Source organism: Drosophila novamexicana, unplaced genomic scaffold (assembly GCF_003285875.2).
Source record: "Drosophila novamexicana strain 15010-1031.04,08,12 unplaced genomic scaffold, DnovRS2.1 tig00004560-arrow-pilon, whole genome shotgun sequence".
NCBI lineage: Eukaryota > Metazoa > Arthropoda > Insecta > Diptera > Drosophilidae > Drosophila > Drosophila novamexicana.
This window is the reverse complement of record NW_020825054.1, coordinates 2433621-2447481: the sequence shown is the minus strand read 5'-3', so window position 1 is coordinate 2447481 and position 13861 is coordinate 2433621. Positions and strand designations below refer to the sequence as shown.

At 42.6% G+C, this 13861-nt stretch overlaps 1 protein-coding gene across 1 annotated transcript; it reads left to right on the top strand.

Annotated features, from left to right (window-relative positions):
- Nucleotides 1–152: 152 nt before the first annotated feature.
- LOC115770601 (TATA-binding protein-associated factor 172) lies at nt 153–13515 on the top strand. Its single transcript, XM_030715939.1, has 7 exons — nt 153–939; nt 6281–6367; nt 6424–7388; nt 8246–10401; nt 10466–12516; nt 12581–12821; nt 12875–13515. Exons 2-7 carry the CDS (start codon nt 6357–6359, stop codon nt 13313–13315), a joined length of 5865 nt encoding a protein of 1954 aa, XP_030571799.1. The 5' UTR covers nt 153–939; nt 6281–6356; the 3' UTR covers nt 13316–13515.
- Nucleotides 13516–13861: the final 346 nt, after the last annotated feature.

Genomic DNA, 13861 nt, shown 5'->3' with positions numbered 1-13861 from the left:
TTGGTTTTAGATAGTAATTCAAGTAATTGTTTTTCTAAAATTCGGTTCATTTTACTAGTTTATATTTACTAGTTCAAAACAAAAACTTCCATCTCTAAATATAAATAGTGTTGTCTATTAACATAAATAAATACGTCGACCAATTCTGTTGTAAAAAATGTTATTATTATAATTTGTCCAACTTTTAAATATATACGATAATCTTGCAATAATTATGACATTTGTTTGCTGAAATTGTGATTAGTTTTTTCATTGTATTATATGGTAATAAAAATTATGAACTGGTCAGTGGCAACTCTGTTTGAATTTTATTTCATGCGCCATTCGAGCACCGCACAGTATAAATGTGACTTGAACACCGCGAACATGGCTTTCCCTGGTAATATTTATATCCGAAAATTTGAGAACATTCAGCGGACTGAGTGCATTTGTGTCTGTGTCAAACCAAATGTTAAATTAAAACATTGACTGTTTCGGCCAAACGACGTTTGCGACACAATCGAATTCGCTGCGCTCTTCACGCCTACGCCGGCGTGTATGTGTGCGTGTTAAATCGATGGGTTAAATTGGCTACTCGTGCGAGTGAATAAGAACAGTTTTGTGACGCTTGCAAAAAAAAAGTGAACGCGTAGCAGAGCAGCGCTGCAGCAGAGCTTAACACACACATATGCGCAAGCAAAAGTGAACTGTACAATCTAAAGCTATAAACAAAACATTAAATAGGAAATTTTTTTCTACAAAAATTATTAGCTATCGGTGAAAAGTGGACAAAAATGCATCAACTAAACACAGCGCGCATGAGTTGAAGTGACAGCAAGCAGTCGCAGTGCTGCCGCAGCAGACGTCGACGTCGACGCCGCCATAGGTATGCTGCAGTAAGCAGAGTTGCTAGCTCAGCACGCCGCGACAGCACCAGCCGAATCGTAACATTTGCCAAAGGTAAGTGCCGCGTAATGTGTTTAATAAATATGGAAGGCTATTAAACATCAGTGTGTTTGTGTGTATATATTTGTGTATATAAGCATATAAACTAATTACATTAGTACAGACTATTCCGTGGAGACGCGTCCCTCGTCTACTTATCGTTGTGGCGACTGCGCTGCTTTCCTTGACGCTGCCGACACAGCGCGTCTTTTTTGCTCTGCAATTGTGTATGTATGAGTAGAGTGTGTGTGATTTCGCTGCCTCTGATACTTTTCTTACTGCGTAAGTACGCCAAAGGAGGGGCAACGGGGCATGCTGTGCTGTGATAAGCTAACATTTAAGAAATTTTATTAGTACATATTATGTGTGCACATGTACGTACGTTTGTATATACATACGCATAATTTTATATACTCGTGAATGTGTGTGAGGTTATACAGAAGAATATAGCAAAGTTAAAGGTCCTTTGTTTAATTCATTTCATTATTTCGCTGTGGAGTTTAGTTTATTGGCTTTTTTTTTTTTTATTCTTGGCAGCGTTTGACATGTCATTGTATTTTTAGTCACAACCATTTCCCAATACTTTTGTTTTTAGCATTTTGAATTGTTTTTCGGCTTTTCGCTTTGGTGTCTGGCAATCTCCCGAGTGCTGCCTCCCATCGTTCATGTACTTACTTTTTGGGCGCTCAATGCGCACCAATTGACGAAATAACGGCGCAAAGCGTAAATGTTGAATGTTGACTACGAGCTTTTGGTTTTGCCTAATATTCAAGTGCCTTCGCTTGACACTACCACTACCGCAGTCGAAAACTCAGTCAATATGCGTTGTCCACGTTGACGGCGACCCAGCAGCAGCAAGCGGCATTTATATTTATTTATGGTCTGCTACCGTAATCGACATTGCCGACTGAAGCATGGGGAGCGCCCCAGCTTTTTCTCTTTCTTTTATATGTATATGTGTACTTACATACACATGCACATGTATGTATGTGTGTATATATGACTCTTTAGTGGGGTAGGGCACTTGGACTAGCTATGTATATACATGCATGTGTGCATGTATTTTGTTTCAACTATGTTTTGCCATTTTATTTATTTTTGCCGTTTGGCATAAAAATGTAAAGTGCGTGCAAACCTTTTCATTCCATCTGACCGATATTTCTATTTATTGATTTTTCTATAGACAGGTTAGTTCGAAGAACGTAAGATACGTTCCTAAAAATACGCTGTTGATTTTCGTCAAAATATGTATATATAACATACATCAAATTGACTCTCAATTTGTATATAACCATTTTCATAAAATGTCATATTCCTACAAAAGCGTAGAAAAAAGGTAAAATAAAAAGTTCTCAAGCTATTTTAAGTTGATTTTTTTGTATATTGTTTATTTTACCTGTTCCCATAAAATAGTTCATTTCGTGCATACTTTTATCAGCATTGGATGCATTCGAGATGGATCTGTGTATACAGACCCCCTCAATAATAGCCCGTACAATAATTTTGAATGTATGCAGCAGCAGCTGTTATAATATTTGTTAAATGTTTCTGCCATTGTATGAATGCAAATTTGAACTGTTTAATATTTAAAGACATTTAGTGTTTCCATATGTGCAAAATTTCTTAAAAATGAATTCGAGCACACGACTTTCGGTAACTTGTTTTAGTCTATGAATGCGTTTGCCTAGATATATTTAATGACAGTTAACGAGATTTGCATATTTTCAATATTTGTCAAGTTAAACTTCCATTTGTGAACTCAAGTGTACTTGCCTACATATATTTTGATCCATATTATCTGTCTTCTACTTAAGCGATGTCTGACCTGTTTTTTGCAGGGAACCATATCTGGGAAATCTGTAGGGCCTGGCTAGCTTGGAACTTGTACCACTTACCATACAATTTTCTAAAAAAAATTACAATTAATCCACTTGTCGTGGTGATATATACGTTTATATATTTTTATTCTTATTTTTACATTAAGTCTTTTCAATAGTGTTATACATTTCGCAAAAAATCTGTAGCACGCTCACAAAGAGCATAGAAGGTCGTGCTTTAAATATTCAAAATTAATTAAATAAACTGTACAAAGAATACGCTCGAATCTTTTGAAGAAAAGGGCAGCGTTTCGTTTGTTATAACAAAACTCACATAAATATGGGAATGATGACTCAGAGAAGTAACGAGGGATATGGGGGCTTATTAAAAGACGCTTATTCGAACCAACGTGGACTTAAATGATTGGTCACAATTTGAAACTGTTTCGGACAATTCTTGAAAGTTAAAGTTCAACACTGTACAACAAATGAGCTCAAGTAGGGAGTGTAGTCTGTACATATGTATGCAAGTATTTATGAATGAATGTTTGTACATTTATACATTTTAGCTGGCTTTTCTGATTGTGTGTGTCCCTCTCTTGCTAATCATTATATGCCCATTATTGATAATACAAATTTTTGCTTTGCTTATCTGCAGCTACAAAATGTCTGTTAATAAATTTATGAATACGTGAACCGTAGGCGACAATAAAAATAAGTAAGAACGGGTATTACCGACCCTGGCTCACATGTTGAACAGCGCCTTTTACGTCGTTATGGACGCACATTGCACAAAGCCAATATGCTCTATTTCATTTTGTGAACAGGGTATGCCAACCACAAAAACAATTATTAGTGGAAGATGTTGACATTCAGAAATCTATTCGAATATGATATGATGTTTCTACATATATCAAAATCGATCTATTTCTTATATAGCCCTAGCTCATGTCAATCGTAATACAAATAGAATTACCATGCAAGGTTGTTGTTGTTGCTTTATTGACAAACACAATAACTTATTTATTGCTGTCAATTCGTGATCAAACCATGTCATACAAATGTTTTCATTATAACTTTAACGATGTGCACTATCTATGTATGTAATCGGAGGCTCGATAAAGCCAAATCAATTTTACATTAAATTGTCATTTGTATTGCATTTCGTTTTATTTATTCCATAGTACGCTCCTAATAAAATTATCATTAATTTATTGGGGATAGTGAACCCCACAACTATAGTGCTTATATTTTTGTTTATGCATGTATATTATTTAATTGTTTTTATCAACATAAGAACTCCTTACCAACAACTATTTGTTGCTTATCTCTATACTTCCTTGCATGTGTGGGTATATAACATTCCATAGATAAGTTCAGAGAAATAATATTACTATGCGCGCACGAATGAGTGATATGTGCTCAAATCTTTCCAAAGTACAATTATATCTGTAATTAATATGAATATGCAAACGTTTATAGTTTGCAATTTCTTGGTTTACTCGATCGACTTTTGTACATATTCACGTATTTTCAATAGTTTAAAGTATATTGCTTACGAACAAATAAATCACGTCCCATTTACCACGTGCAGTAACTGTTGCTCGTCCTTGTCAATATAAATAATAAACTCAACTCGATTTTACTGTGAAATTGGGTAGTACAATTAGAAAGTATTTCTATAGCTTTAACCAATTATAATGTTTGCATATAAACTATTTAGCTGCCTGTGTGCTCTAATCTTATATATTTTTCCGATACATTTCGGACGCTGACACCAAGAGACAAAAACAATTAACATTAAAATCAATGTAATTAAATAATTAATTTAACATTCGACACACAATATTTTACACGTACGCAGTTTTTGAGATTGAAAATAAAAGCAGCAATAGATCTTGAGAATATTTCTTTAAAATGCAACTAAATCGTTTAATTAACTCTTCTGCAAATTAAAAGTAATTCCATAAGTGAAATAATAATAAATCGGAGGGGCCAGAGAATATTCCAATTTCACAAATTGTATATATATATTCAAACCTCATTATTTCCATAAATGAGGTTTTCTACTTGTGCTTCCAATAATTATCAACCGAAATACTATATATACATATATATATATATATATACAATATATACAGAGTACATACAAAATTGTGATTTATGCTGAAAATTAAATAAAATGAATTCTTACATAAACGATTTGAGCGTAAGCACCTGAAATACGTGGGACTGCATTACGTAACGCCGTCTGAGTCCTGGTTATGACAGATTGTCCCATTTTAATAGAAATAGCCGACTTATATCGTTGCAGATTAGCAAACGCTTCCCTGAAACCACCCCTAAACTATTATTTGTACATGTATAAATACATATTTCAAAAGAGTTTTGTGTGCAGCATGTAATCAGTCTTGTATGTTTATTCCTCTGATCGACTTCTAGCTGTCGCTTCTTTGGTTACTCGTTGCGTTTTTTATGAGCTCGACCCAAAAACCGAAAGAAATAAATAAATACTCTGTTTGCGGCCGAAAATTCGTAATAATGTGTTTCGGTTTCGACGCGCTTGCTATAAAAAATAAGAAACACACTCCGATACGTACATACGTATAGTTATATAAATACTTGATTAATATTCAAGGTCGCAGTAGCTTTGTTTTAGCTTCCTTATACAACTCACACCACGCGAGTTTCTCGATTTCTGTTTGTTGTTTTTTTTTGTTCCTTCTTTGTAGCCGGGTCGGACATTGATGTCAAAAGGTTCATAACCGGTCCACTTTTTTATTGTTAGGTTGTTATATGCTATTTATTGTCTACCTTCAATTCGCAGAAATTTAAAAAATTCAAATTATCCAGGCCAATTTTGGATTAGGCAGGGTCTCTTCGTACTTATAGCTGATTGGTATTTTGTGTGGATCCCATCACAATGCATCACATTAGGGATTATGCATGCTATCGTTCTATATTTGACGAATTTATTACGACGATAGCAAATATGTACACAAATATAATTTATATATATCTATATGCTGACATGCAAAAATATTTGCAGTGCCCTTATAGATATGTTTGTACCTTGTCAAGAAGGATCAAGTAATCCAGTCGCGTAAATTTCTTTTCACTTAAAGGGCCTCTTTTTTATCATACTCAACTAACCGATAAACCCAGCCCAACTGTCTTTTGTTTGTCAAAAGATTTACATCCTTCTCAACATATAAATCAATTTCTATGTATGAATACATAAAACAACTCTTTTATTATCCTCTTCATGACACTAGTATACAGTAGTAAGGTATATATATATATATTGGTTCAGCTGGTGGGTAAACGCCGCCTGGCTTTACATTAACTTAATCAAATATGAATTAATGTATAATGTAGCTTTTCAATGCTAAGAATCGAACTCGAACTAATTTTTATTAGATTCGAATACGTGCTTCGTTTATGTTTGCAGTATTGTCTTTACGGAAGGTCATATTAACAATTGCTAATTAGTTTATAACAATTTTATAACAATAGTAATACTTTGTTTTTATTTGCAGATTAGTTACATATAGTAATTATAGACGAGTTTAATCGCACAATCAACCGAAAGGTATCACAAATCTCAACTGAAGAATGACATCTCGGTAAGTGTTCAAAACTGGTTTTAATAAACTCCATTAACAACTTTTTCTGATTGCAGACTCGATCGTCTTTTTATACTACTCGAATCGGGATCCACCGCAGCCACGCGCCATGCGGCGGCCAAGCAAATTGGTGAGGTGCAAAAGCTATATCCACACGAATTGCATGCCTTGCTCAATCGGCTCGTGGGATATTTGCACAGTACTTCGTGGGAGACGCGCATTGCCGCCGCGCAGTCGGTGGAAGCAATACTGAAGCAGGTGCCGCCATGGCAGCCCGAACTGCATTTGGGTTCCATACATTTTAAGAAAGAGCGCACGGCCAGTGATGCCACTGAGGAGGACAGCTGCCAATCGAATGCATCTTCATCTACCACCACAACGCCGTGCAGCGAGCGATTGCTTAGCTTTGATGAGTTCGATCTACAGCAGATTTTGCAGAAAGGCGCCCGTCTGATCGGCTCCGAGGGCAATGAATTCGATGTGCAGGAGGAGCAGCCGGCTAGTGGCGGCGCTGCCGAGGATCACAGTGTGGCTGCTCGACTGACTCGCCAGCGTGCGCTGCTCAATGACAAGCTGGGACTTACCACAGCCGCCAAGCTGGGCGTCAATCTGACTGACATGATAACCGACGAGGATGTGGCCCTGCAGCGCACTGGCAACAGCTACAATGTGAATGCCGAGAAACTGCCTGTGGAGCAAATACTACACATCAATCAGGCCAATGGAGGAGGAGCAGCTGGTATCAGTGCTGCAGGCCAGCGGCTCAGCTGCCGCGAAATGAATCGCGCTAAGCGCAAAGCACGTCAAGGCAGCGCCACTGCTGTCTCCACAGTTACGCCCACTTGCAGTCGCCGAAACTCAACAGCTGGCATCGGTGCCGGCAGCAACAGCAGCAGCGGCGGCAGCAGCTGCAGCAACAACAACAGCAGCAACAACAACAACGGCAACAGCACAACTGATGAGCCAGAGAAGAAGAAATTGAAGGCAAACGACAGACACGAGATTTTCTACAACTTGAGCGGTGCGTGGGCGGGTTAACCAAAGTCTCAATTTTATGGTAGTTATTTTGAAAGATGGTTTATGTGATTATTTCAATGGTGCAAAGGTTTTAATATCTAGGTTTTAATATTTATTTTGATATTGTACAATATCAAACCTGGCCGGTGAGCCAGTTTTAGTGCCGTTATTTGAGTGTTCAGCCTTATATGATTATCACAAAACAATTTGAAACGATATTCTAATATTTTCGTGCATTTTTATAGATTGTTTTGCATTCAAACTGTAGCGCAATGGCATTGATTTCTCTTTTCAGACAAATTCTGTTAAGAATACTTGTATCCAATTGCTTGCAGATGCCACTAAAAAGTTTGCAATGTGTTGCGTATTGCCTGTTCTCAATTTAAACGAATATCTATGCATACGTACGTAAACTCAGTGTGCATGATGTCATATTACCCCGTAAAGCACTTAATGTTCCGTTCATCAGAATACTACTATTAATACCGCTAAACCGGAATAGGCTTATTATATATAAACGTGCACACATATTAATTTAAAAGAAGGTTTCTGGGTGTTTCACAAAGAGCAACTTTTGTCTAGTTACCTGCAACAACCTTTAAAGAATTATGTACGTTATGAGAAATTGTATGGCTTACAAAATTTTTGATAACACTCCAAATAGCTCGTTCGAAAATTGAGTTTTATGTTTTATCAGTTTTATCATTTCGGCTTATAGATCAGATAAGGGTATTTATTACTGATACTCTTCCGGAAATGGAGATTTGTTATTATAAAAGTAGATTACTTCACACATTGTGAAAACTTCGCTAATACTTCGTTTAATCACGGTTTTAATTAATATTATTTCACTGCTTGCAGCCGCTGTGCCAGATGCAACAGGCACATGGGTCGATGCTGTCTCCTGGCCACTGGAGAATTTTTGTGCGCGCCTCTTTATTGATCTCTTTCACGCCAAATGGGAGGTGCGTCACGGGGCGGCCACTGCGTTGCGTCAGCTCATCAATCTGCATGGCAATGGAGCGGGCAAGTGTGTGCAGCAGAGTCCCGAGCAAATGCACGAGGCGCACGGCCGATGGCTGGAGGATGCGGCAATACGATTGCTTTGTGTGCTATGCCTCGATAGATTCGGAGACTTTGTCTCCGATCAGGTAGTGGCGCCGGTGCGCGAGACCTGTGCCCAAGTGCTGGGCACCCTGGTCAAAGCCATCGATGAGCCCAAGGTTCATCGCATAGTGGACATTTTGCTGCAGCTGATACGACACAAAAACGAGTGGGAAGTGCGCCATGGCGGTCTTCTAGGCCTGAAGTATGTGTTTGTGGTGCGCGAGGAGCTCTTGCCCATTTACCTGCCCAAATCGATATCGGACATACTGCCAGGCCTGCTGGATGCTGTCGATGACGTCGGCGCGGTGGCGGCAGCGACACTAATCCCAGTGGCAATGTGGCTACCCAAGCTGCTCAATGCCACGCAGGTGTCATCAATTGTCAAAATGCTGTGGGATTTGCTGCTCGATCAAGATGAGCTAACTTCGGCCTGCAACAGCTTCATGGGCCTACTGGCGGCCATATTGTGCCTGCCACAGGCAGCCAGCTGGATTCAAATGGAGCCAATAGGCACGCTGGTGCCACGCCTGTTTCCGTTCCTCTCGCACAGCACCAGCTCAGTACGTCGCTCGACACTGAAGACGCTGTTGACATTAACAAGCGGAGGCGAAGCTGAGCCCAAACAGGAGCCAGTCGGTGCCAAATTGGAGTTGGAGCAGGCAACTGACAGTGCCAATGGCGTGCAGAAATCTTTGAAGCTGAACTTTGGCGTTGTAGATTGGAACTGGCAGCTGCTGCAGCAGGGGCTGCGGCATATCTATCAACGTATTCTGGTGGAGCCGCAGGCGGATATTCAGACCTTGGCGCGTCAGGTCTGGTCCAATCTCATTGAGCACGCAGGGTTGGGAGCGCTACTGCATGCTGCCTGCCCGTATGTATCATCCTGGATATGCCTGGCCATGCAGCCGCCACGTCTGGCCTTTGATCCGGCCGTGCTCATCAGAGGTAGTGGTGGCGCCAGCGATGTAGCCGCCGTATCAGCGGCGAGTACCCGCCGCCGTAACCTGCGCATGGGCGATGATCTGGGTGGCGTTGCATTGGCTCACTCGAATGTCATGCAGAAGTTGTATTTGGGCGGCAGTGAGGCTACACCACTGGAGCTGCGTGAGGCGAACTTTATGCGCGCCCGCATCACGGCATCGCGAGCGTTGGGTGCTCTCTCGCACTATCTGGTGCAGCCGGCACCGGGCGTCCTCTATACGCCGCAGATGGAGAGTCCCACAGATTGCTACACCAAGGTGCTGCTGGGCCACTTGAATGCCCATTCGGCGGTTCAGCGGATTGTGTGTGGCCTTATAATTGCATTCTGGGCACTCGAGGATGAGCCCGTGCGACCAGGACCTCCAAATCTGCAGGAGAAGCTGCATCAGTGTGTGTCAGAGTATTTTTATTATGACGAGGTGGCCACGTCGCTAACACGACTGCTGCAGGAGGCGCAGGACTTTATAGCAACGCTGAAGCAAAACAAGATACCCATTAACGACTTCAACAATGCGAAGATTCTTACGCTTGACCAGATAGAGGCGGTGGCCACCACACTCAGTGACAATCTGCGTAGCTATGCGCTCAAGCCAAAGGTGCTGGAAACGCTCCTGGAGCGTAGACGCAGCTTACAGGCCTCGTATCAACAGACGACCAGTGAACAAGGCGCCTACCATGTCAGCGCCCAGGCAGCATTGGCCGGTGCTATTTGTGCGCTGCACTGTCTGCCAGACAAATTGAATCCCGTTGTCAAGCCGCTCATGGAGTCGATTAAGCGGGAACAGTGCGTGCCACTGCAACAATTGTCTGCTGACTTTTTGGTGCATCTTATGGAACAAGTTTGTGATAGAAATCCTAGTCCCAATAGTAAAATATTAAATAATCTGTGCACCCTGCTGCGTAGCGATACAGAGCACACGCCGAAGCTGGTAAGTGAAAGTAGCTTGACATAACCAGAAATACCATACCTAATACAAATACCCATTTTTGTAGATGATGCCGTCGCGCACGTTCCTAGCGACACGTTCCAGTGCCTCTGTCAGTGTCCATGACACCTGCGACTATTATGGCATCCTAACGCTCAAGCAGCAACAGGCGACGGGTGGCAGCAGCGGCGGAGGCGGTGCAGGCACAAGAGCTGGCGGCACGGCTTTAATGCCAACGCCTAGAGGGCCCGGCAGACCGCCAGCCAGTGAAGCCTTGGCTGCTGCAGTAGCGGCTGCGGCTAGCAAAGAGATCAGCACTCAACAGGTCAAAGAGGCTGAGGGGCGACAGTGTCGCATACAGAGATTGGGCGCAGCTTGCGCCATTGCCAAGCTCTGCAGCTCATTCGGGGATCGCATTGTAGAGAAGGTGCCCATCTTTCAGCAGCTGATGTTTGGCAAACTGGAGCAGTTTGTCACCAGCATGGATATAGAGAAGCTATCCAGCACTCTGCCTGAGCTGACGCCATGCAATGATCTGATTAGCTCGTTGCAACTAATCGAAACGGCGGCACCGCATTTGCACGTCGCGCTACATGAGCAGCTTTTTGCACTGCTGCCACACCTCGGCTTCATATTGCGGCATCCGTTGAAGGTATTGCGCCACATGGCAGCTCGTTGCTTTGCTGCCCTGGCTGAGATTGATGCCTGCCGTACCATGCAGTTTGTGGTAGCAGAGCTGCTTGGATTGCTGCTCAAGATTGAGAGACCCATTGAACGGCAGGGCGCAGTGGAGGCCATTGAGCGAGTGGTTAATCGACTGCAAATCCGTGTTGTGCCATTTATTGTGCTACTCGTGGTGCCGCTGCTGGGCGCCATGAGCGATCCAGATGAATCAGTACGCCTGCTGGCCACGCACTCGTTTGCCACACTCATTCAACTAATGCCACTGGACGGTGCCGTCAATGCAAAGACAGCACCACAGCTCAAGGGCGAGCCATTAGAGGAACGCAAGACACGAGATCGTGAGTTCCTTGATTATCTGTTTGCGCCCAAGACGATACCGGACTATAATGTACCCGTTGCGCTCAGTGTGGAGCTGCGCGGCTATCAGCAGGCGGGCATCAACTGGCTGTGGTTCCTTAACAAGTATAATCTGCATGGCATTCTCTGCGACGACATGGGCCTGGGAAAGACGCTCCAAACGATTTGCATATTGGCCGGCGATCATGTGCAGCGCCAAAAGGCCAAGCTGGCCCCATTGCCCAGCCTAGTCATCTGTCCGCCAACACTCACTGGCCACTGGGTGTATGAGGTGGAAAAGTTTCTGGCACAGTCACCAGTGTTAAAGCCTTTGCACTATTTCGGTTTTCCCATTGGACGCGAGAAGCTTCGCAGTCAAATTGGCACCAGTTGCAACCTGGTAGTCGCTTCCTACGATACTATACGCAAGGACATTGACTTTTTCAGTGGCATTCACTTCAACTACTGTGTGCTGGACGAGGGGCATATCATAAAAAATGGAAAGACAAAAAGTTCCAAGGCCATAAAGCAGCTAAAGGCCAACCATAGACTAATCCTATCAGGCACGCCCATACAGAACAATGTGCTGGAGCTGTGGTCGCTGTTTGATTTCCTAATGCCTGGCTTTCTGGGCACCGAGAAACAGTTCATTCAACGCTATTCGCGACCCATTTTGGCCTCACGGGATGGCAAGAGCTCGCCCAAGGAACAGGAGGCCGGTGTGCTGGCCATGGAAGCCTTGCATCGCCAAGTGCTGCCATTCCTATTGCGTCGCGTCAAAGAGGATGTGCTCACGGATCTCCCACCCAAAATCACGCAGGATCTGCTATGCGAACTGAGTCCCCTGCAGTTGCGCCTCTACGAAGACTTTAGCAATAAACACTTGAAAGACTGTTTGGATAAGTTGGACGATACGGAGAATCTCGGTACCAAAACGCACATCTTCCAGGCACTTCGTTATCTGCAAAACGTTTGCAATCATCCCAAGCTGGTACTGCGTCAATCCGGCGATGAGCTGACCAATGTTGCTGCGCAGCTGGCACTCAGTAATAGCACCCTTGACGACATTGAGCACTCGGCCAAATTGCCAGCTCTTAAGTAAGTGTCTATCTTTAAGAATCATTTCCGGAAGCTGCTAATCCTCCACTCTCTATCCTTATAGGCAACTGCTTTTAGATTGCGGCATTGGTGTCCAAACGGAGTCAGTCAGTCAGCATCGGGCGCTTATATTTTGCCAGCTGAAGGCCATGCTGGACATTGTGGAGCACGATCTGTTGCGCAAACATTTGCCCAGCGTTACGTATCTGCGCCTGGACGGCAGCGTGCCAGCCTCATTGCGTCAGGACATTGTGAACAACTTCAACAGTGATCCCAGCATTGATGTGCTGCTACTAACCACTCTGGTATGTTCATGTTTATTGGTAACCATACGCATTGTAACCTAAATATTTTGCAGGTGGGCGGCTTGGGTCTAAATCTTACCGGTGCCGATACCGTCATCTTTGTGGAGCACGACTGGAATCCCATGAAGGATCTGCAGGCCATGGATCGTGCCCATCGTATCGGACAAAAGAAGGTGGTCAATGTGTATCGCCTGATTACGCGCAACTCGCTCGAGGAGAAGATTATGAGCCTGCAAAAATTTAAGATACTCACCGCCAATACGGTGGTGAGTGCCGACAATGCTTCGCTTCAGACCATGGGCACCTCACAAATCTTCGATCTGTTTAATGTCGGCAATAAGGCCAGTAACAGCGGAGCAGCAGCAACAGCCGCTGGTGGCAGCGGTGGCATGACCATGAATACAATCATTGAGAATTTGCCGGAGCTTTGGTCCGAGCATCAGTATGAGGAGGAATACGATCTGGGCAACTTTGTGCAAGCCCTAAAGAAGTAAAGTCACCACTTCATCCCTAATAAGACTTGGAACGTACAGTCTCACAAACTATACTTAAACACACAGACACACAAACCGCATTCGCGCATCGCTAAAGATGAGTCAAGTACTCATTTTAATTTTGCAGGCACATGCTTCATTCTTTTTCCGTCAAAAGTAAACTTCTTTGCAATTTATAATAAAAACATTAAAAGTCAAAATTTTGTGCAAAAAAGTTTTAGTATGGGAGTCAGTAGGTGAAAATACAGTGGTCCCTCAAAGGAAGGGACCAAGCCTTCAAGCTGCGTTCAGGAAAAACCAGAACTATTTAAGACAACACACATTAATCCATTAAATTTAAAATCTTTAGCAGAATTAATAATTCAGAATAAATCATTTAATTTTGCTCATACTATCTTGAACTCCACCTTTATCATATGAAAACATGTTTAAGGACCATCGAATAAAGAATCATATGTTGAAAGCAACAGTTTCCGCCCAATTTAGTCTTGTGAGGAGAAACACACTTAACACACTTGCGACTTGAATCGATGAAACACGTATTCA

Coding starts and splice junctions, on each gene's coding strand:
- LOC115770601 (XM_030715939.1), top strand. Junction 12,517..12,580: donor GCCAAATTGCCAGCTCTTAA/GTAAGTGTCTAT, acceptor CTATCCTTATAG/GCAACTGCTTTTAGATTGCG. Junction 12,822..12,874: donor TGCTGCTACTAACCACTCTG/GTATGTTCATGT, acceptor AATATTTTGCAG/GTGGGCGGCTTGGGTCTAAA.